This window comes from Ascaphus truei, unplaced genomic scaffold, assembly GCF_040206685.1.
Source record: "Ascaphus truei isolate aAscTru1 unplaced genomic scaffold, aAscTru1.hap1 HAP1_SCAFFOLD_1961, whole genome shotgun sequence".
Taxonomy (NCBI): domain Eukaryota; kingdom Metazoa; phylum Chordata; class Amphibia; order Anura; family Ascaphidae; genus Ascaphus; species Ascaphus truei.
The window spans coordinates 33,866-56,327 of NW_027454867.1; the positions used below are offsets into that span (position 1 = coordinate 33,866).

A 22,462-nucleotide genomic window follows, 5' to 3' on the forward strand; every position below is an offset into this window, starting at 1 on the left:
TGGAGAGAGGAAAGGAAGCTCGAAGGAGGGTAGTGGGAGGGGGAGAGGGTCTGAGCTAAAGCAGGGAGTGTTTGAGGAAGAGGAGGAAGGAGAGACGTGGGCGCTGGTTTGGTGGAGAGAGAAATAAGAGGTGAGTCGAGTGGATAGGAGAGAGGTGGGTTGTACTGGTTGAAAAGGGAGATTAAGGTGGTATCGGGAGGGTAGTGTTGGAGGGAATGGAGAAGAGGAGTGGGTAGTGTTGTGGAGGAAGGACAAAGTTGGATAGGGTTGGAGGGAGAGGAGAAGGGTGTCGGTAGTGTTGTGGAGGAAGGATAGAGTTTTATAGTGTTGGAGGGAGATGAGAAGGAAAGTGGGGAGTGTGGAGGATAGAGTTGGGTATTGTTGGAGTTAGAGGAGAAGGGGAGTGGGTAGTGTTGTGGAGGAAGGACAGAGTTGTGTAGTGTCGGAGGGAGAGGAGAAGGGGGTGGGTAGTGTTGTGGAGGAAGGACAGAGTTGGGTAGTGTTGGAGGGAGAGGAGAAGGGGGTGGGTAGTGTTGTGGAGGAAGGACAGAGTTGGGTAGTGTCGGAGGGAGAGGAGAAGGGTGGGTAGAGTTGGAGGATGGACAGGAGTGAGTAGTGTTGGAAGTAAAGGTAGAGGAGGAAGGACTGGTGAGTGGTGTTGGGGGAGAAGTAGGGGAGGAAGGTAGAGTATTGTTGTTTGAAAAGGTAGAGGAAAGTGGTATCAGGAGGGTAGTGAGGGAAGGAGAGGAGAAGGGGGTTGGTAGTATTGTGGAGAAAGGACAGGAGTGGGTAGTGTGTTGTGGATATTTGGGGTGGAGAGGTAGGGGAGGAGGGTAAGGTAGTGTTGGACATAAAGGGAGCAGAGAAAAGGAGGTGGAGATGTATTTGGAGGAGAAAGGATAGTGGAGGATATTGTTGTGGAAAGACTTGAGCAAAGTGGGCAGGGTTGGTGGGAGAGGGAGGGGAGTCAAAAGTGGTTAGTGTTGGAGGTAGAGGAGCAAGGACAGGGGTGGGTAGCGTTGGTGAGAAAAGGAGGGGTGGATGTTCAAGAATGGTTGGTGTTGAGGGTAAAGGAGGACAAGATGTATAGCGTCGTGGAGAAAGGACGGAGACCAAAGGATAGTGGATAGGTTTTATCAGAGAGGGTGGGTAGGGAGAGAGTGTTTTCCCCTACGTGATCTTCTCCATGCAGAACGCTCTTTAGCAGTAACACCAGGATGGTCTATCCCCCGACTCTGACCATGGGACAGTGGCTGCTTCTTCTTCTGCTGCCCGTATCCGCTCAGGCTCTGAACCTGGATGAAAAGAACCCCACAGTCTTCTCTGGACCCAATGGCAGCTACTTTGGGTTTTCTTTGGACTTCTACCAGGCTGCCAATGGAGGGCAAGTACATTACACTTCTGGTTTCCTTCCAACACAAGGACAAGAACCAAACAGAGAATACATACACCTTCATGAAACAATGGGTAACGAGGTCTACGATCAGAGAAGGAATGGGAGAGGGATGACCCCAGGATAGGTGAAGGGTATAAGGCCACTCAACATGGTTTTAACCGTAGGGTCCCCCGGAGGGTGCTGGGCGAACCTTCTTTAAAGTGGTTGGCATATGAGGGTGGATGGAGGGCTCGAGTATGATGGAGCAGGGTAAAGGTGAGGGGCATCACCGGAGGCGGGAAAGGGGAATAAGGGACAAGGAAGGGGGCTGTTGTAGTACGACCGAACTTCCGTGTAGAGTGAGAGCAAGGTTGTACTATACGTAGAGAGAGGTCCTTCCAGGAGAAGTGGGGGGTGGGGGGGCATTCTCCTCTTCCGAACTTCCTAGATGGTGGTACGACTCCACAGGACACAATCAAGAAGAACGTCCAATCCACTAAGACGGGCCACTATTCACGAAACCGAGCCCGAGATTAGATTGAGGGTCTGCGTTGATACAATATTGGGGGGGTCTCTGCGCTGTTAGAACAGATTTTACGGGGTCACTTGACGTCATTTGGGGAATGGTAACCTTCTGTACCCCGCCCCCAGGATGAACATCGTGGTCGGTGCTCCCAAACTGCAGACGTCCCAGCCGGGTGTCACGGAGGGTGGCGGTGTCTTCCTGTGCCCCTGGAGGTCTAGGGGCGGTAGCTGCACAGACGTCCCGTTTGATGGAACAGGTGAGGCTGTGGGTTGGGTGGTGAGCAGGTTGCAGTCGGGGGGTGGGTTGGGATGGGAAGGTAGACCTGCAGTGCTTTAGTGGCCCTTGGTCCTGTAATGGAGAGGACACCTGGGGTTATGGTGACTGGGGTCTGTGTGGGTAGGTGGGGATGTGTCATATGGATCCACTTGTGGATCTTTCTCTCCCTCTCTCCCTCCCTCCCTCTCCCCTATCCCTCTCTTCTCCCCTTCTCTCTCCTCCCCCCCATTCTCTCCCCCCCTCTCTCTATCCCATCCTCTCTCTCTTTCCCTCTCTGTCTCTCCCCACCTCTATCTCACCCCCTCTCTATCTCACCCCCTCTCCCCCACCTCTCTCCCCTTCTTTCTTCCACCCCCTTTCTCCCACTCTCTCTCCTTCTCTTTCCCCCTCTCTCTTTCTCCCCTTTTCTGTCTCCCCCTCTCCTTCCCCATCCTCTGTCTATCCCTCTCCCCCTCTCTCTCCCTCCCTCACTCTTTCTCCCCCTCTCTCTCTCTCCTTCCCCCCTCTCTCTCCTTCCCCCCTCTCTCTCCTTCCCCTCTCTCTCCTTCCCCCCTCTCTCTCCTTCCCCTCTCTCCTTCCCCCCTCTCTCTCCTTCCCCTCTCTCTCCTTCCCCCCTCTCTCTCCTTCCCCTCTCTTCCCCCTCTCTCTCCACCCCCTCTCTCTTTCTCCCCCATCTGTCCCCCCCTCTCTCTGCCCCCCCCCCCCCACTCTCTCTCCCTAACTCCCCCCCTCTATCTCCCCCTGTCTCCTTTTTCAGGAGATCAGACGGTGGTCGGTGAAACGCACACGACGACAATATCTAAGTCCCACCAGTGGTTCGGGGCGTCAGTCAGAGCCTGGAAAACAGATATTGTGGTACAGACTCAAAATATTCTCCTAGGGCTAGATCTACCAAGCAGTGCTAACCCCGTCAGACCCATCTGCAGTGAAGATTCTACACTCGCCCTAAAGTTTTCCCTTATTTGCTTCCCAAGTTAAAAACAGCAAAGGGGCGGGAAGGGGGATTCAAATCAATCATTAACTGTGCGTCACTTTGCCCCTACGTGGGACTGACCCTTTAACCCATTACACACGTCCCCGTCATTAGGTCACTTTGCCCCTACGTGGGACTGACCCTTTAACCCATTACACACGTCCCCGTCATTAGGTCACTTTGCTCCTACGTGGGACTGACCCTTTAACCCATTAAACACGTCCCTGTCATTAGGTCACTTTGCTCCTACGTGGGACTGTCCCATTAACCCATTAAACACGTCCCTGTCATTAGGTCACTTTGCTCCTACGTGGGACTGACCCTTTAACCCATTAAACACGCCCCTGTCACTAGGTCACTTTGTCCCTACGTGGGACTGACCCTTTAACCCATTAAACACGCCCCTGTCATTAGGTCACTTTGCCCCTACGTGGGACTGACCCTTTAACCCATTAAACACGCCCCTGTCATTAGGTCACTTTGCCCCTACGTGGGACTGTCCCTTTAACCCATTAAACACGTCCCTGTCATTAGGTCACTTTGCCCCTACGTGGGACTGACCCTTTAACCCATTAAACACGTCCCTGTCATTAGGTCACTTTGCCCCTACGTGGGACTGACCCTTTAACCCATTAAACACGCCCCTGTCATTAGGTCACTTTGCCCCTACGTGGGACTGACCCTTTAACCCATTAAACACGCCCCTGTCATTAGGTCACTTTGCCCCTACGTGGGACTGTCCCTTTAACCCATTAAACACGTCCCTGTCATTAGGTCACTTTGCCCCTACGTGGGACTGACCCTTTAACCCATTAAACACGTCCCTGTCATTAGGTCACTTTGCCCCTACGTGGGACTGACCCTTTAACCCATTAAACACGTCCCTGTCATTAGGTCACTTTGCCCCTACGTGGCACTGGCCCTGTAACCCCTCTCCTCCCTGTCACGCAGGCCTGCGCCCCGTTACAGCACTGGATTTTCACCGACTCGGGGCAGGGGTCTGGTCTCACCCCTACGGGCGCCTGTTACATCACTAGCGAGCAGCAGAAGGTCCGCGACTTCGCTCCCTGCCGGGACATGAAAACGGAGAACCATTACAATAGCTCGTCGTATTGTACGTACCCCGACCCCCTCCCCCCCCCCCCCGGCCTAAGGGACGTACAGGTCTTTGAAGTGGGTGTATTGAATCCCAGCGTCCGCTCTCCCTGGGCGACTCGCCCTGACGTCTCTTAGCGGCTTCTTTTGGGCACGGAAGTCTCCTTTAAATTTGCGCTTCTAATAAACTAGCTGAAGAACCCAACCTCATCCCTTCTCTCCTCCTCTCTCCCCGTGTCTCCCCCCCCCCCCCCCCATTTTCTCCCTCCCATAACTTTCCTCTGCTTTCTGTGTAACCTTTACAGCTCTCCAAGTCTCCTTATCTGCCACCAGGCTGTGTGCATTATCATGTCCCCAATTCTTCCCGCCTCTCTCTCCTCCTCCTCCTCCCGCGTTCTTACTCTCTCCTCACTCGCCGCCTGACTTCCTCTTTCTTCCTCTGCCTGTGTTTCTGTGTAACCTTTACAGCTCTCCGAGTCTCCTTATCTGCCACCAGGCTGTGTGCATTATCATGTCCCCAATTCTTCCCGCCTCTCTCTCTCCTCCCGCGTTCTTACTTTCTCCTCCCGCGCCGCCTGACTTCCTCTCTCCCTCTCTCTGCGTCTGCTTTCTGTGTAACCTTTATATCTCTCCGACTCTCCTTATCTGCCACCAGGCTGTGTGCATTATGATGTCACCAGACACACAGCCTCCCAGGTAGAACACTCAGTGGGTGACTTGCTTGAGACCTATGGGATCCGAACGTCCCTAGCAGTCTCGCCTTTGGGGTGAGACCGGGGTAACGCCGTGTTATGTGCCGCCAACGCCAGGCAGGGCTAGCGTCACGCAGCATTGCGCCCACGCTAATGAGGTCACGAGCGACCGTTGTTTTTGCACATCATTCGCTGTGGGGGATACTCGCTAAACTCAGGGAGCAGAACGACCGGTCGTTATTTTGAGAACATGGCGTTGTGAGCTATATGTCCATCAAGTTCAACCCATGTTACATTTACAGATACGTTACCCTATATGTGTAATGACAGTACGGTGGCTCAGAGGAAGGCAAACACACAGCCCCAGTGACACATTATCCAATGCTGTCTCATAAGGGGGAATATATTCCTTCCTGACCCCAGTAATGGCCGTCAGCTTTCTCCCTGGGTCACCATCCTTCCCATGTTACTTATTAGGTATATCCCTGTATACCTTTCCTGTCTAACAAGGGGTCCAACCTTTCCTTACACATATCTCCTGTATCTGCCCTCACAGTCTCCATGGGGAATGAGTCCCGCACTGTAACTGCCCTTACTGTAAAGATCCTATTCCTTACACATATCTCCTGTATCTGCCCTCACCGTCTCCATGGGGAATGAATCCCGCGCTGTAACTGCCCTTACTGTAAAGATCCCTTTCCTTACACATATCTCCTGTATCTGCCCTCACCGTCTCCATGGGGAATGAATCCCGCGCTGTAACTGCCCTTACTGTAAAGATCCCTTTCCTTACACATATCTCCTGTATCTGCCCTCACCGTCTCCATGGGGAGTGAATCCCGCACTGTAACTGCCCTTACTGTAAAGATCCCTTTCCTTACACATATCTCCTGTATCTGCCCTGACAGTCTCCATGGGGAATGAATCCTGCACTGTAACTGCCCTTACTGTAAAGATCCCTTTCCTTACACATATCTCCTGTATCTGCCCTGACAGTCTCCATGGGGAATGAATCCCGCACTGTAACTGCCCTTACTGTAAAGATCCCTTTCCTTACACATATCTCCTGTATCTGCCCTCACAGTCTCCATGGGGAATGAGTCCCGCACTGTAACTGCCCTTACTGTAAAGATCCTATTCCTTACACATATCTCCTGTATCTGCCCTCACAGTCTCCATGGGGAATGAGTCCCGCACTGTAACTGCCCTTACTGTAAAGATCCTATTCCTTACACATATCTCCTGTATCTGCCCTCACAGTCTCCATGGGGAATGAGTCCCGCACTGTAACTGCCCTTACTGTAAAGATCCCTTTCCTTACACATATCTCCTGTATCTGCCCTGACAGTCTCCATGGGGAATGAATCCCGCGCTGTAACTGCCCTTACTGTAAAGATCCCTTTCCTTACACATATCTCCTGTATCTGCCCTCACAGTCTCCATGGGGAATGAATCCCGCACTGTAACTGCCCTTACTGTAAAGATCCCTTTCCTTACACATATCTCCTGTATCTGCCCTGACAGTCTCCATGGGGAATGAATCCCGCACTGGAACTGCCCTTACTGTAAAGATCTCTTTCCTTACACACATCTCCAGTATCTGCCCTCACAGTCTCCATGGTGAATGTGACCCACACTGTAACTGCCCTTACAGTAAAGATTCCTTTCCTTACACACATCTCCTGTATCTGCCCTCACAGTCTCCATGGGGAATGTGTCCCGCACTGTAACTGCCCTTACTGTAAAGATCCCTTTCCTTACACACATCTCCAGTATCTGCCCTCACAGTCTCCATGGGGAATGTGTCCCGCACTGTAACTGCCCTTACTGTAAAGATCCCTTTCCTTACACATATCTCCTGTATCTGCCCTCACAGTCTCCATGGGGAATGAGTCCCGCACTGTAACTGCCCTTACTGTAAAGATCCCTTTCCTTACACATATCTCCTGTATCTGCCCTCACAGTCTCCATGGGGAATGAATCCCGCACTGGAACTGCCCTTACTGTAAAGATCCCTTTCCTTACACATATCTCCTGTATCTGCCCTCACTGTCTCCATGGGGAATGAGTCCCGCACTGTAACTGCCCTTACTGTAAAGATCCCTTTCCTTACACATATCTCCTGTATCTGCCCTCACAGTCTCCATGGGGAATGAATCCCGCACTGTAAGTGCCCTTACTGTAAAGATCCCTTTCCTTACTCATATCTCCTGTATCTGCCCTCACAGTCTCCATGGGGAATGAATCCCGCAATGTAACTGCCCTTACTGTAAAGATCCCTTTCCTTTGTTGCTGGTGAAATCTCCTTTCCTCCGACCTTAAGGGATGCCCCCTGTGTCCTTAGTACTGCCCGTGGGATGAATAGTTCTTGTGAAAGCTCCTTGTATTGTGCCTATATTGGGGGGGTGGGGGGACACACAGACGTTTTGAACATGTTTCCATTTATCTGCAGTATATGACAAGAGATACTGCGAGATTGGATTTAGTACGGACATAGCAAGTGTGAGTATGTGAGGGGGGCTTCTCTTATACACAGCACAGAGGCGGGGGCTTCTGTTATACACAGCACAGAGGCGGGGGCTTCTGTTATACACAGCACAGAGGCGGGGGGCTTCTCTTATACACAGAGTGCAGAGGGGGGGGGGCTTCTCTTATACATAGAGTGAAGAGGGGGGCTTCTCTTATACACAGCACAGAGACGGGGGGCTTCTCTTATACACAGCACAGAGGCGGGGGCTTCTCTTATACACAGCACAGAGGCAGGGGGCTTCTCTTATACACAGCACAGAGGCGGTGGGGGCTTCTGTTATACACAGCACAGAAGCGGGGGCTTCTCTTATACACAGCACAGAAGCGGGGGGCTTCTCTTATATACAGCACAGAGGCGGGGGGCTTCTGTTATACACAGCACAGAAGCGGGGGCTTCTGTTATACACAGCACAGAGGCGGGGGCTTCTGTTATACACAGCACAGAGGCGGGGGGCTTCTCTTATACACAGCACAGAGGCGGGGGGGCTTGTTATACACAGCACAGAAGCGGGGGCTTCTCTTATACACAGCACAGAGGCGGGGGGCTTCTCTTAAACACAGCACAGAGGCGGGGGGCTTCTCTTATACACAGTACAGAGACGGGGGGCTTCTCTTATACACAGCACAGAGGCGGGGGGGGCTTCTGTTATACACAGCACAGAGACGGGGGGGACTTCTCTTATACACAAAGTGCAGAGGGGGGCTTCTCTTATACACAGCACAGAGGTGGGGGGCTTCTCTTATACACAGCACAGAGGCGGGGGGCTTCTCTTATATACAGCACAGAGGTGGGAGGGGGACTTCTCTTATACACAGAGTGCAGAGGGGGGCTTCTCTTATACACAGCACAGAGGCGGGGGCTTCTCTTATACACAGCACAAAGACGGGGGGCTTCTCTTATACACAGCACAGAGGCGGGGGCTTCTCTTATACACAGCACAGAAGCGGGGGGCTTCTCTTATACACAGCACAGAAGCGGGGGGCTTCTCTTATACACAGCACAGAGGCGGGGGCTTCTGTTATACACAGCACAGAGACGGGGGGACTTCTCTTATACACAGAGTGCAGAGGGGGGCTTCTCTTATACACAGCACAGAGATGGAGGGCTTCTCTTATACACAGCACAGAGGTGGGGGGCTTCACTTATATACAGCACTGAGGTGGGCGGGGGACTTCTCTTATACACAGAGTGCAGAGGGGGGCTTCTCTTATACACAGCATAGAGGCGGGGGGCTTCTCTTATACACAGCACAGAGGCGGGGGGCTTCTCTTATACACAGCACAGAGACGGGGGCTTCTCTTACACAGCACAAAGGCGGGGGGCTTCTGTTATACACAGCACAGAGGCGGGGGGCTTCTCTTATACACAGCACAGAGGCGGGGGGGCTTCTCTTATACACAGCACAGAGGTGGGGGCTTCTCTTATACACAGCACAGAGGCGGGGGGCTTCTCTTATACACAGCACAGAGGCGGGGGGCTTCTCTTATACACAGCACAGAGGCGGGGGGCTTCTCTTATACACAGCACAGAGGCGGGGGGCTTCTCTTATACACAGCACAGAGGCGGGGGGCTTCTCTTATACACAGCACAGAGGCGGGGGCTTCTCTTATACACAGCACAGAGGCGGGGGCTTCTCTTATATACAGCACAGAGGCGGGGGGCTTCTCATACACAGCACAGAGGCGGGGGGCTTCTCTTATACACAGCTCTCTTGCAGGACGGGACGCTGCTGGCCGGGGGTCCCGGGGGGTACTTCTTTTCCGGTGAGTATTTGCCGCGTGCAGCCATCGCAGGGGGAAATCCCCCCCCCCTCCTCCCCCAGCGCACCGGGTCTCGGACGCTGCAAAGCGGCGCTGGATGCAAAAGACCGCTCAGTGACCCCCCCACAAACCTATCCGACCCCCTGACCCCTCTCTCTCCCCATCCTCCCCCCACCTCTAGGACTATTTACTGCCATCAAGATGTCCAGTATCCCGAGCGCCTCCCACAGCCTCCTCCGGAGCTACCCCAACCTGCAGCTATCCGCCGAGGTGCAAGCCAAGTACGACGACGCGTACAGAGGTAGCCGTGGGACTGACGCTTTATCCATTACACACGCCCCAGTCATTAGGTCACTTTGCCCCTACGTGGGACTGACGCTTTATCCATTACACACGCCCCAGTCATTAGGTCACTTTGCCCCTACGTGGGACTGACGCTTTATCCATTACACACGCCCCAGTCATTAGGTCACTTTGCCCCTACGTGGAACTGTCCCTTTAACCCATTAAACACGTCCCTGTCATTAGGTCACTTTGCCCCTACGTGGGACTGACCCTTTAACCCATTACACACGTCCCTGTAATTAGGTCACTTTGCCCCTACGTCGGACTGACCCTTTAACCCATTAAACACGTCCCTGTCATTAGGTCACTTTGCCCCTACGTGGGACTGACCCTTTAACCCATTACACACGTCCCTGTCATTAGGTCACTTTGCCCCTACGTGGGACTGACCCTTTAACCCATTAAACACGTCCCTGTCATTAGGTCACTTTGCCCCTACGTGGGACTGACCCTTTAACCCATTAAACACGTCCCTGTCATTAGGTCACGTTGCCCCTACGTGGGACTGTCCCTTTAACCCATTAAACACGTCCCTGTCATTAGGTCACTTTGCCCCTACGTGGGACTGACCCTTTAACCCATTAAACACGTCCCTGTCATTAGGTCACTTTGCCCCTACGTGGGACTGACCCTTTAACCCATTAAACACGTCCCTGTCATTAGATCACTTTGCCCCTACGTGGGACTGACCCTTTAACCCATTAAACACGTCCCTGTCATTAGGTCACTTTGCCCCTACGTGGGACTGTCCCTTTAACCCATTAAACACATCCCTGTCATTAGGTCACTTTGCCCCTACGTGGAACTGTCCCTTTAACCCATTAAACACGTCCCTGTCATTAGGTCACTTTGCCCCTACGTGGGACTGACCCTTTAACCCATTACACACGTCCCTGTCATTAGGTCACTTTGCCCCTACGTGGGACTGACCCTTTAACCCATTAAACACGTCCCTGTCATTAGGTCACTTTGCCCCTACGTGGGACTGACCCTTTAACCCATTAAACACGTCCCTGTCATTAGGTCACTTTGCCCCTACGTGGGACTGTCCCTTTAACCCATTAAACACATCCCTGTCATTAGGTCACTTTGCCCCTACGTGGGACTGACCCTTTAACCCATTAAACACGTCCCTGTCATTAGGTCACTTTGCCCCTACGTGGGACTGACCCTTTAACCCATTAAACACGTCCCTGTCATTAGATCACTTTGCCCCTACGTGGGACTGACCCTTTAACCCATTAAACATGTCCCTGTCATTAGGTCACTTTGCCCCTACGTGGGACTGTCCCTTTAACCCATTAAACACATCCCTGTCATTAGGTCACTTTGTCCCTACGTGGGACTGCCCCTTTATCCATTAAACACGACCCTGTCATTAGGTCACTTTGCCCCTACGTGGGACTGTCCCTTTATCCCATTAAACACGTCCCTGTCATTAGGTCACTTTGCCCCCACGTGGGACTGTCCCTTTATCCCATTAAACACGTCCCCCCTACGTGGGACTGACCCTTTAACCCATTAAACACGTCCCTGTCATTAGGTCACTTTGCCCCTACGTGGGACTGACCCTTTAACCCATTAAACACGTCCCTGTCATTAGGTCACTTTGCCCCTACGTGGTACTGACCCTTTAACCCATTAAACACGTCTCTGTCATTAGGTCACTTTGCCCCTACGTGGGACTGACCCTTTAACCCATTACACACATCCCTGTCATTAGGTCACTTTGCCCCTACGTGGGACTGACCCTTTAACCCATTACACATGTCCCTGTCATTAGGTCACTTTGCCCCTACGTGGGACTGTCCCTTTAACCCATTAACATGTCCCTGTCATTAGGTCACTTTGCCCCTACGTGGGACTGACCCTTTAACCCATTAACACGTCCCTGTCATTAGGTCACGTTGCCCCTACGTGGGACTGACCCTTTATCCATTACACACGTCCCTGTCATTAGGTCACTTTGCCCCTACGTGGGACTGACCCTTTATCCATTACACACGTCCCTGTCATTAGGTCACTTTGCCCCTACGTGGGACTGACCCTTTAACCCATTAACACGTCCCTGTCATTAGGTCACTTTGCCCCTACGTGGGACTGACCCTTTAACCCATTAACACGTCCCTGTCATTAGGTCACTTTGCCCCTACGTAGGACTGACCCTTTAACCCATTACACACGTCCCTGTCATTACGTCACTTTGCCCCTACGTGGGACTGATCCTTTAACCCATTAACACGTCCCTGTCATTAGGTCACTTTGCTCCTACGTGGGACTGACCCTTTAACCCATTAACACGTCCCTGTCATTAGGTCACTTTGCCCCTACGTGGGACTGACCCTTTAACCCATTAAACACGTCCCTGTCATTAGGTCACTTTGCCCCTACGTGGGACTGACCCTTTAACCCATTACACACGTCCCTGTCATTAGGTCACTTTGCCCCTACGTGGGACTGACCCTTTAACCCATTACACACGTCCCTGTCATTAGGTCACTTTGCCCCTACGTGGGACTGACCCTTTAACCCATTACACACGTCCCTGTCATTAGGCCACTTTGCCCCTACGTGGGACTGTCCCTTTAACCCATTAACCACGTCCCTGTCATTAGGTCACTTTGCCCCTACGTGGGACTGACCCTTTAACCCATTAACCACGCCCCTGTCATTAGGTCACTTTGCCCCTACGTGGGACTGACCCTTTAACCCATTAACCACGTCCCTGTCATTAGGTCACTTTGCCCCTACGTGGGACTGACCCTTTAACCCATTAACCACGCCCCTGTCATTAGGTCACTTTGCCCCTATGTGGGACTGACCCTTTAACCCATTAAACACGTCCCTGTCATTAGGTCACTTTGCCCCTATGTGGGACTGTCCCTTTTAACCCATTAAACACATCCCGGTCATTAGGTCACTTTGCCCCTACGTGGGACTGACCCTTTAACCCCTTAAATACGTCCCTGTCATTAGGTCACTTTGCCCCTACGTTGGACTGACCCTTTAACCCATTAACCACGCCCCTGTCATTAGGTCACTTTGCCCCTACGTGGGACTGTCCCTTAAACCCATTAAACACATCCCTGTCATTAGGTCACTTTGCCCCTACGTGGGACTGACCCTTTAACCCATTAAACACGTCCCTGTCATTAGGTCACTTTGCCCCTACGTGGGACTGACCCTTTAACCCATTAAACACGTCCCTGTCATTAGATCACTTTGCCCCTACGTGGGACTGACCCTTTAACCCATTAAACATGTCCCTGTCATTAGGTCACTTTGCCCCTACGTGGGACTGTCCCTTTAACCCATTAAACACATCCCTGTCATTAGGTCACTTTGTCCCTACGTGGGACTGCCCCTTTATCCATTAAACACGACCCTGTCATTAGGTCACTTTGCCCCTACGTGGGACTGTCCCTTTATCCCATTAAACACGTCCCTGTCATTAGGTCACTTTGCCCCCACGTGGGACTGTCCCTTTATCCCATTAAACACGTCCCCCCTACGTGGGACTGACCCTTTAACCCATTAAACACGTCCCTGTCATTAGGTCACTTTGCCCCTACGTGGGACTGACCCTTTAACCCATTAAACACGTCCCTGTCATTAGGTCACTTTGCCCCTACGTGGTACTGACCCTTTAACCCATTAAACACGTCTCTGTCATTAGGTCACTTTGCCCCTACGTGGGACTGACCCTTTAACCCATTACACACATCCCTGTCATTAGGTCACTTTGCCCCTACGTGGGACTGACCCTTTAACCCATTACACATGTCCCTGTCATTAGGTCACTTTGCCCCTACGTGGGACTGTCCCTTTAACCCATTAACATGTCCCTGTCATTAGGTCACTTTGCCCCTACGTGGGACTGACCCTTTAACCCATTAACACGTCCCTGTCATTAGGTCACGTTGCCCCTACGTGGGACTGACCCTTTATCCATTACACACGTCCCTGTCATTAGGTCACTTTGCCCCTACGTGGGACTGACCCTTTATCCATTACACACGTCCCTGTCATTAGGTCACTTTGCCCCTACGTGGGACTGACCCTTTAACCCATTAACACGTCCCTGTCATTAGGTCACTTTGCCCCTACGTGGGACTGACCCTTTAACCCATTAACACGTCCCTGTCATTAGGTCACTTTGCCCCTACAGTACGTAGGACTGACCCTTTAACCCATTACACACGTCCCTGTCATTACGTCACTTTGCCCCTACGTGGGACTGATCCTTTAACCCATTAACACGTCCCTGTCATTAGGTCACTTTGCTCCTACGTGGGACTGACCCTTTAACCCATTAACACGTCCCTGTCATTAGGTCACTTTGCCCCTACGTGGGACTGACCCTTTAACCCATTAAACACGTCCCTGTCATTAGGTCACTTTGCCCCTACGTGGGACTGACCCTTTAACCCATTACACACGTCCCTGTCATTAGGTCACTTTGCCCCTACGTGGGACTGACCCTTTAACCCATTACACACGTCCCTGTCATTAGGTCACTTTGCCCCTACGTGGGACTGACCCTTTAACCCATTACACACGTCCCTGTCATTAGGCCACTTTGCCCCTACGTGGGACTGTCCCTTTAACCCATTAACCACGTCCCTGTCATTAGGTCACTTTGCCCCTACGTGGGACTGACCCTTTAACCCATTAACCACGCCCCGGCATTAGGTCACTTTGCCCCTACGTGGGACTGACCCTTTAACCCATTAACCACGTCCCTGTCATTAGGTCACTTTGCCCCTACGTGGGACTGACCCTTTAACCCATTAACCACGCCCCTGTCATTAGGTCACTTTGCCCCTATGTGGGACTGACCCTTTAACCCATTAAACACGTCCCTGTCATTAGGTCACTTTGCCCCTATGTGGGACTGTCCCTTTTAACCCATTAAACACATCCCGGTCATTAGGTCACTTTGCCCCTACGTGGGACTGACCCTTTAACCCATTAAACACGTCCCTGTCATTAGGTCACTTTGCCCCTACGTGGGACTGTCCCTTTAACCCATTAAACACGTCCCTGTCATTAGGTCACTTTGCCCCTACGTGGGACTGACCCTTTAACCCATTAAACACGTCCCTGTCATTAGGTCACTTTGCCCCTACGTTGGACTGACCCTTTAACCCATTAACCACGCCCCTGTCATTAGGTCACTTTGCCCCTACGTGGGACTGTCCCTTAAACCTAGGGGTGTGCAACTATTGGATTTGCACCCCCCCTTCTTAACCCCCCTCCCCGGTGCTTGCGACCCCCTTACCTCGTTTTGCGGCGCGGGGTCACCTGACGTCACATTTAATTTAATTGCCTTGGGGAAGAGTGTGGGACCTCGGCAACCGCCCGCGCCCCCCCAGAAAAAAATCACGCCCCCCCCAGGAAAATCTCTCGCCCCCCCAGGAAAATATCGTGCCCCCCCCAGGAAAATCTCGCGCCCCCCCCCCCAGGAAAATCTCGCACCCCCCCCAGGAAAATCTCACCCCCCCCCCCAGGAAATCTCGCACCCCCCCCAGGAAAATCTCGCGCCCCCACAGGAAAATCTCGCGCCCCCCCATTTGCACACCCCTGCTTTAACCCATTAAACACATCCCTGTCACTGGCTCGTGCTGGTTATAGGAAGGGACTGACCCCTGTATATTGATCCTAGCTTTGAAGTGACCATGCTGTCTTGTACAGCGATGCTGAGTATCTATATACTGTGTACATGACGTGACATTATCTCCCCCTCTCCAGGTTTCTCAGTGGCCACTGGGGAGTTTACGGGGGACAGTACCCCAGGTAAGGGGGCACAGGGGGGGCACAGGGGGGCACAGGGGTGGGGGGGGGACCTTATATAGAGATAGTTGTCGGATAGCCATTCCTCTTGGAGAGAGATAGCCGTGCATCGTGGTGACAGATAGCCGTGTCTCGGAGAGTGATAGCCATCGGTGACAGATAGCCATCGGTGACAGATAGCCGTCGGTGACAGATAGCCGTCGGTGACAGATAGCCGTCGGTGACAGATAGCCGTCGGTGACAGATAGCCGTCGGTGACAGATAGCTGTCGGTGACAGATAGCCGTGGCTGACAGATAGCCGTCGGTGGCAGATAGCCGTGGCTGACAGATAGCCGTCGGTTGCAGATAGCCGTGGGCGACAGATAGACGTCGGTCGGTGACAGATAGCCGTGGGCGACAGATAGCCATCGGCGACAGATAGCCGTCGGCCGGTGGCAGATAGCCATCGGTCGGCGACAGATAGCCGTCGGCGACAGATAGCCGTCGGTGACAGATAGCCGTGTGCGACAGATAGCCGTCGGCGACAGATAGCCGTCGGCGGCAGATAGCCGTCGGCGGCAGATAGCCGTCGGCGGCAGATAGCCGTCGGTCGGTGGCAGATAGCCGTCGGTCTGTGGCAGATAGCCGTCGGTCTGTGGCAGATAGCCATCGGTCTGTGGCAGATAGCCGTCGGTGGCAGATAGCCGTCGGTGGCAGATAGCCGTTACAGTGTCTCACGTCTCTCTTGCAGAATATGTTGTTGGATGCCCAAATTACCTCGGCACACTGGGGCTTGTGAGTAATCCAGGGGGGGTTGTGAGTATTAGGGGGGAGGGTTGTGAGTATTAGGGGGGAGGGTTGTGAGTATTGAGGTGGGGGGTCGTAAGTATTGGGTGTTGTTAGTATTGGGATGGGGGGTTGTGAGTATTACGGGGGGACGGGGAGGGTTGTGAGTATTGGGGGGTTGTATTAGTGAGGGTTGTGAGTATTAGGGGGGCAGAGCGGGAAGGGTTGTGAGTATTGGGGTGTTGTGAGTATTAGGGGGGGTTGAGTTTAAGGGGGGAAGGGAGGGTTGTGAGTATTGGGGTTGTGAGTATTAGGGGGGGTTGAGTATTTGGTGGGCAGGGAGGGTTGTGAGTATTGGGGAGGGTGTGAGTATTGGGGGGTTGTGAGTATTAGGGGAGTTGTGAGTTTTAGGGGGGTGGGGAGGTTTGTGAGTATTGGGGAGGGTTGTGAGTATTGGGGAGGGTGTGAGTATTGGGGGGTTGTGAGTATTAGGGGAGTTGTGAGTATTAGGGGGGTGGGCAGGGTTGTGAGTATTGGGGAGGGTTGTGAGTATTGGGGAGGGTTGTGAGTATTGAAGTAGGGGGTTGTGAGCATTTGGGGGGGGGGTGAGATCACTAACTCCTTAATTCCTTCTAGGCATTTCAGCCTTTTTTGTGAGCTGGTGGAGAGGGGGATCTTGTTGGGGGGCCAGAGGGGAGCTATCCTAAGGAGGGGAGGGGGTGTTCTGGGGTAGGGGGAGAGGGCGTGCCAAGGGGGGGTCCCAGTGGGGTGAGGGGTGTCCTGGGGAAGGGGGGGCACAGTAGAGGAGGGGGCCCAGGGGATGTTCTGGGGTTATGGGGGGCACAGTGGAGGAGGGGGCCCAGGGAGTGTCCTGGGGGAGGAGGGGGCCCAAGGGGGTGTCCTGGGGGAGGGGGAGCACAGTGGAGGAGGGGGCCCAGGGGGTGTCCTGGGGGAGGAGGGGGCCCAGGGGGTGTCCTGGGGGAGGAGGGGGCCCAGGGGGTGTCCTGGGGGAGGAGGGGGCCCAGGGGGTGTCCTGGGGGAGGAGGGGCCCAGGGGGTGTCCTGGGGAAGGAGGGGGCCCAGGGGGTGTCCTGGGGGAGGACGGGGCCCAGGGGGTGTCCCGTGGGGAGGGGGCACAGAGGAGGGGGCCCAGGGAGTGTCCCGGGGGAGGGGGGCACAGTGGAGGGGGGTGTCCCAGGGGGTGTCCCGGGGGGAGGGAGGGAGGCACAGTGGAGGGGGATGTCCCGGGGGGAGGGGGGCACAGTGGAGGGGGATGTCTCGGGGGGAGGGGGGCACAGTGGAGGGGGATGTCCCGGGGGGAGGGGGGCACAGTGGAGGGGGATGTCTCGGGGGGAGGGGGGCACAGTGGAGGGGGCTGTACTGGGGGGAGGGGGGCACAGTGCAGGAGGGGGATGTCCTGGGGGGAGGGGGGCACAGTGCAGGAGGGGGCCCAGGGGGGAGGGGGGAAAAGTGGAGGGGGGTGTCCCTGGGGGAGGGGGGCACAGTGGAGGGAGATGTCCCAGGGGGAGGGGGGCACAGTGGAGGGGGGTGTCCTGGGGGGAGGGGGGCACAGTGCAGGAGGGGGGTGTCCTGGGGGAGGGGGCACAGTGAAGGAGGGGGGTGTCCCAGGGGGAGGGGGGCACAGTGCAGGAGGGGGGTGTCCTGGGGGAGGGGGCACAGTGAAGGAGGGGGGTGTCCTGGGGGGAGGGGGGCACAGTGGAGAAGGGGGCCCAGGGGGTGTCCCAGGGGGAGGGGGGCAAAGTGGAGGGGGGTGTCCTGGGGGGTGTCCCTGGTGGAGGGGGGCACAGTGGAGGGGGATGTCCTGGGGGGAGGGGGGCACAGTGGGGGGGGGTGTCCCAGGGGAGGGGGGCACAGTGGAGGGGGGTGTCCCGGGGGAGGGGGGCACAGTGGGGGGGTGTCCAAGGGGAGGGGGGCACAGTGGAGGGGGGTGTCCCGGGGGAGGGGGGCACAGTGGGGGGGGGGTCCCGGGGGAGGGGGGCACAGTGGAGGGGGGTGTCCCGGGGGAGGGGGGCACAGTGGAGGGGGGTGTCCCCTTCTTATTTGTGTCCCTGTCACAGGTAGAAATTCACAGCTCCATCAAGAACACCATTAATTTATACAGCTTCAGCGGAGAGCAGGTGTGTGTCACTGTGTCTGTGTCACTGTGTGTCACTGTGAGTGTGTCACTGTGTGTGTGTGTCACTGTGTGTGTCACTGTGTGTGTGTGTGTCACTGTGTGTCACTGTGTGTGTGTGTGTGTGTGTGTGTGTGTCACTGTGTGTGTGTGTCACTGTGTGTGTCACTGTGTGTCACTGTGTGTGTGTCACTGTGTGTGTGTCACTGTGTGTGTGTCACTGTGTGTGTGTGTCACTGTGTGCGTGTGTCACTGTGTGCGTGTGTGTCAGTATGTGTGTCACTGTGTGTGTCATTGTGTGTCACTGTGTGTGTTACTGTGTGTCACTGTGTGTGTTTGTCACTGTGTGTCACTGTGTGACTGTGTGTGTCATTGTGTGTGTATCACTGTATGTGTGTCACTGTGTCTGTGTGTGTCACTGTGTGTTTGTCAGTGTGTGTCGCGTGTGTGTGTGTGTGTGTGTGTGTCACTGTGTGTGTGTGTCACTGTGGATATGTGTGTCACTATGTGTGTATATGTCTGTGTGTCACTGTGTGTCACTGTGTCTGTGTGTGTGTGTGTGTGTGTGTCACTGTGTGTAAGTCACTGTGTATGACGTGTGTCTGTCTCTGTGTGTGTGTGTCACTGTATCTGTGCGTGTGTCACTGTGTGTATGTCATTGTGTATGTGTGTGTGTCACTGTATGTGTGTGTCACTGTTTGTGTGTGTTTGTGTGTATGTGCCAATGTATGTGTCATGGTGTGTTTGTGTCTGTGTTTACTGTATACATGTGTGTATCTGTCTGTGCTAGGTGTATGTACATTATACATGTGTGTGTGTACAGTATATATGCGTGTATCTGGCTGTGCTACTGTATATGTGTATGTAGAGTATACATGTGTGTCCATGTAGAGTAAACGTGTGTATCTGCCTGTGCTGTGTGTATGTACAGTATACGTGTGTTTGTATGTACAGTATACGTGTGTGTGTTTCTGTGTGTATGTACAGTGTACATGTGTGTATCTGCCTATGCTAGGTGTATGTATATTATACGTGTGTGTATGTGTGTGTGTGTGTACAGTATACATGTGTGTCTACGTACAGTACACATGTGTATCTGCCTGTGCTATGTGTATGTACAGTACACGTGTGTATGTACAGTGTTTATGTAGAGTAAACGTGTGCATCTGCCTGTGCTATGTGAATGTACAGTATACGTGTGTGTGTATATACAGTATACGTGTGTGTGCTTGTGTGTGTATGTGCAGTGTACACGTGTGTATGTGCAGTGTACACGTGTGTATGTGCAGTGTACACGTGTGTATGTGCAGTGTACACGTGTGTATGTGCAGTGTACACGTGTGTATGTGCAGTGTACACATGTGTACCTCCTGTTTCACTGCAGGTCGCCTCATATTTCGGTCACACCGTGGCGGTCGCTGATGTTAATAATGACGGGTAAGCTCTGAGTGACCCACGGGCCACATACATGCACACGCATGTTATACCGGTGCATACAGGTACATATTGAGGAGAGCACACAGAGCAGATACTCTCTCCCACTATATACACCTGCATATACCTTCCTGGGTTCTGTATTGGCTGGCGGGGGTATCCGGGGCTGTTTGGTAAAGCAGAGAGGAGGTCCGGGCTGTCTCCGGAGGCCCGGGGGTCTCCAGAGGTCCGGGCGGACTCCAGAGTTTCGTGCGGTCTCCGGAGGTCCGGGGGTCTCCGAAGGTGGTCAGCCTTTCCCCCTCCACCACCCCAGAACTTCCCCTCCGGTGAGGATCATGTGGTCTGTGTCTGCAGGATGGACGATGTGCTGGTGGGAGCCCCTCTCTTCATGGAGTGGCGGACGGGTGGGAGGCTGCAGGAGGTCGGGCGCGTCTATGTTTACCTGCAGAGGCGTGTCGGCCGCTTCAACGACGAACCCCAAATCCTGAGCGGATCCCGAGCCTATGGGCAGTTCGGCGCCTCCATCGCTCCTCTGGGGGACCTGGATCAGGATGGGTTCCCTGGTGAGAATCCCACTTCTAACACCAATTCAGAGTTCATGTGAAAGTCTCATATCCCACCCTCTCCATTCTCAGCTCCAAACTGGACATGTTGAGGTTCTTCCACCTTTCCTAATCCCTTCTCTCCTCCAAGATGGACATGTTGAGGCCCTTCAGCCTTTGCTGATCCCTTCTCTCCTCCAAGATGGACATGTTGATGTCCTTCAGCCTTTCCTGATCCTTTGTCTCCTCTAAGATGGACATGTTGAGGTCCTTCCGCCTTTCCTAATCCCATCTCTCCGTCAAGATGGACATGCTGAGGCCATTCACCTTTCCTAATCCCTTCTCTCCCCCAAGATGGACATGTTGAGGTCCTTCAGCCTTTCCTGATACCTCCTCTCCTCAAGATGGACATGCTGAGGTCCTTCAGCCTTTCCTAATCCCATCTCTCCTTCAAAATGGACATGCTGAGGTCATTCATCTTTCCTAATCCCTTCTCTCCCCCAAGAAGGACATGCTGACTTTTTTCAGCCTTTCTTGATCCCTTCTCTCCCCCAAGATGGACATGTTGACGTCATTCACCTTTCCTAATCCCTTCTCTCCTCCAAGATGTACATGATGAGGTCTTTCCGCCTTTCCTAATCCCTTCTCTCCTCCAAGATGGAAATGTTGAGGTCCTTCAGCCTTTCCTAATCCATTCTCTCCTCCAAGATGGGACATGCTGAGGTCATTCACCTTTCCTAATACCTTCTCTCCTCCAAGATGGACATGCTGAGGTCCTTCCGCCTTTCCTGAGCCCTTTTCTCTCCAAGATGGACATGTTGAAATCCTTCAGTCTTTACTGTTACGTCTTCTGCTGTAGACCACGCATCAGTTCAGTAGACCTTCTCCAATGTGTTGATGTCCTGCTGGGGACGTGGTCTCCAGAATTAAACAAGGTCCTCTAGGTGAGGGGACATCACTACCTCTCTGTGCTGCCAACACCTCTTCTTACATCGCTAGAGGGTCCTCTATAAACTCAGTAGGGGGTCTACACATGATGATTCGGTTGACTTATAATTTCAGGTCTTGGGAATACCTCACACCCCTGCCCTTCTCTCTCTCCAGACGTGGCCGTGGGGTCTCCATTCGGAGGCACAAATGGGAGCGGCTGCGTGCATATTTTTAGGGGGGGCAGCACGGGGCTTTTGCCCCACCCTTCGCAGGTCCTGGAGAGCCCCCTGCCACCACCGTCAAGGTTGGCTTTTCACTGAGAGGAGGGACAGACATCGACGGCAACGGGTACCCAGGGTAAATTAGATGGGCTGGGGGTGTAACCTCCAGAAGTGCCTCACCGGGGAGGGGGTTGGGGGGGGGGATACCCTTCCTCATACCTGTGTATTTCTCTTCAAGATCTGCTGGTCTGGGGCATTGAAGCAGAAAAGTGTGTTTGTATTCAGGTGAGATAAATCTGTATGTATATGTATGGTTTTTGAAGCAAAAAGTGGCACTGTGTGCTCATTTGCATGTCATTTCCCAGAATCCCTTGCTGCAGTGGAAGTGCTGTGTGCCTTGGGTGATAATGGGGAAAGGCGGGGTTGCAGACCTGTCTAAGACATGCAGATCAGCATACAGTTGTATTTACATTTCTATATATATATATATATATATATATATAATATAATCTCAGTGTTTATATGTGTGTATCTGTATGTATACATTTGTGTGTGTATAGGTCCCAGGTACCAGTAACTTTCCTCTCTCTCCCTGCCCCCTCCCTGTCCCCCCCTGCCCCACCTCTTTCTCTGCCTCCACCCTTCTCTTTCCCCTCTCTCCCTCCCCCCTCTCTCCCTCCTTCCCCCCTCTTTATCCCTCCTCCTCTCCTCACCCCTCTCCCCCTCCCTCTCCCCCCTCTCTCTCCCTCCCCCTCCCCCCTCTCTCTCTCTTCCTCTCGCCCCTTTCCCTCTCTCCCCCTCCCACCCTTCTCTCTCTGCCTCTCTCTGTCTCTCTCCTCCCTTTCCCCCTCTCACTCCTTATCCCCTCTCTCTCCCCCTCTCACTTCCCCCCTATCTCTCTTCCCCCCTCTCTCTCCCTCTCCCCCCCTCTCCCCCACCCTCTCTCCCCTCTCCCCCACCCTCTCTCTCTCTCCCCCCTCTCTCTCCCTCCTCCTCCCCATCCCCCTCTCTCTCCCCCCCTCAGGGCCCAGCCTGTCGTGCTGCTGCACACCCGCTTTCCTCACGCCCGAC

At 53.7% G+C, this 22,462-nt stretch overlaps 1 protein-coding gene across 3 annotated transcripts; it reads left to right on the forward strand.

The window, feature by feature from the left end:
• Positions 1 to 21,520, forward strand: LOC142477117 (integrin alpha-IIb-like). Of its 3 annotated transcripts, none has more exons than XM_075582169.1 (14): positions 1 to 130; positions 1,205 to 1,384; positions 2,027 to 2,157; positions 2,935 to 3,032; positions 4,102 to 4,264; positions 7,390 to 7,439; positions 9,185 to 9,230; positions 9,409 to 9,528; positions 15,324 to 15,368; positions 16,097 to 16,140; positions 18,209 to 18,268; positions 19,649 to 19,701; positions 20,053 to 20,261; positions 21,345 to 21,520. In XM_075582169.1, the coding sequence occupies exons 2-14, from the start codon at positions 1,218 to 1,220 to the stop codon at positions 21,488 to 21,490; spliced, it is 1,332 nt and encodes a 443-aa protein (XP_075438284.1). In that variant the 5' UTR covers positions 1 to 130; positions 1,205 to 1,217; the 3' UTR covers positions 21,491 to 21,520. The 3 variants fall into 3 exon arrangements, with proteins under 3 accessions (XP_075438284.1, XP_075438283.1, XP_075438282.1); XM_075582168.1 differs by having other exon boundaries at positions 2 to 130; positions 1,193 to 1,384; XM_075582167.1 differs by lacking the exon at positions 1 to 130 and having other exon boundaries at positions 695 to 1,384.
• Positions 21,521 to 22,462: the final 942 nt, after the last annotated feature.

Bases quoted from the DNA above. Each gene is read 5' to 3' on its own strand.
- LOC142477117 (XM_075582169.1), top strand. From the start codon at position 1,218: ATGGTCTATCCCCCGACTCTGACCATGGGACAGTGGCTGCTTCTTCTT. The intron at 2,158-2,934 runs GTGAGGCTGTGG...CTCCTTTTTCAG, and splicing joins CGTCCCGTTTGATGGAACAG to GAGATCAGACGGTGGTCGGT. The intron at 15,369-16,096 runs GTAAGGGGGCAC...TCTCTCTTGCAG, and splicing joins TACGGGGGACAGTACCCCAG to AATATGTTGTTGGATGCCCA.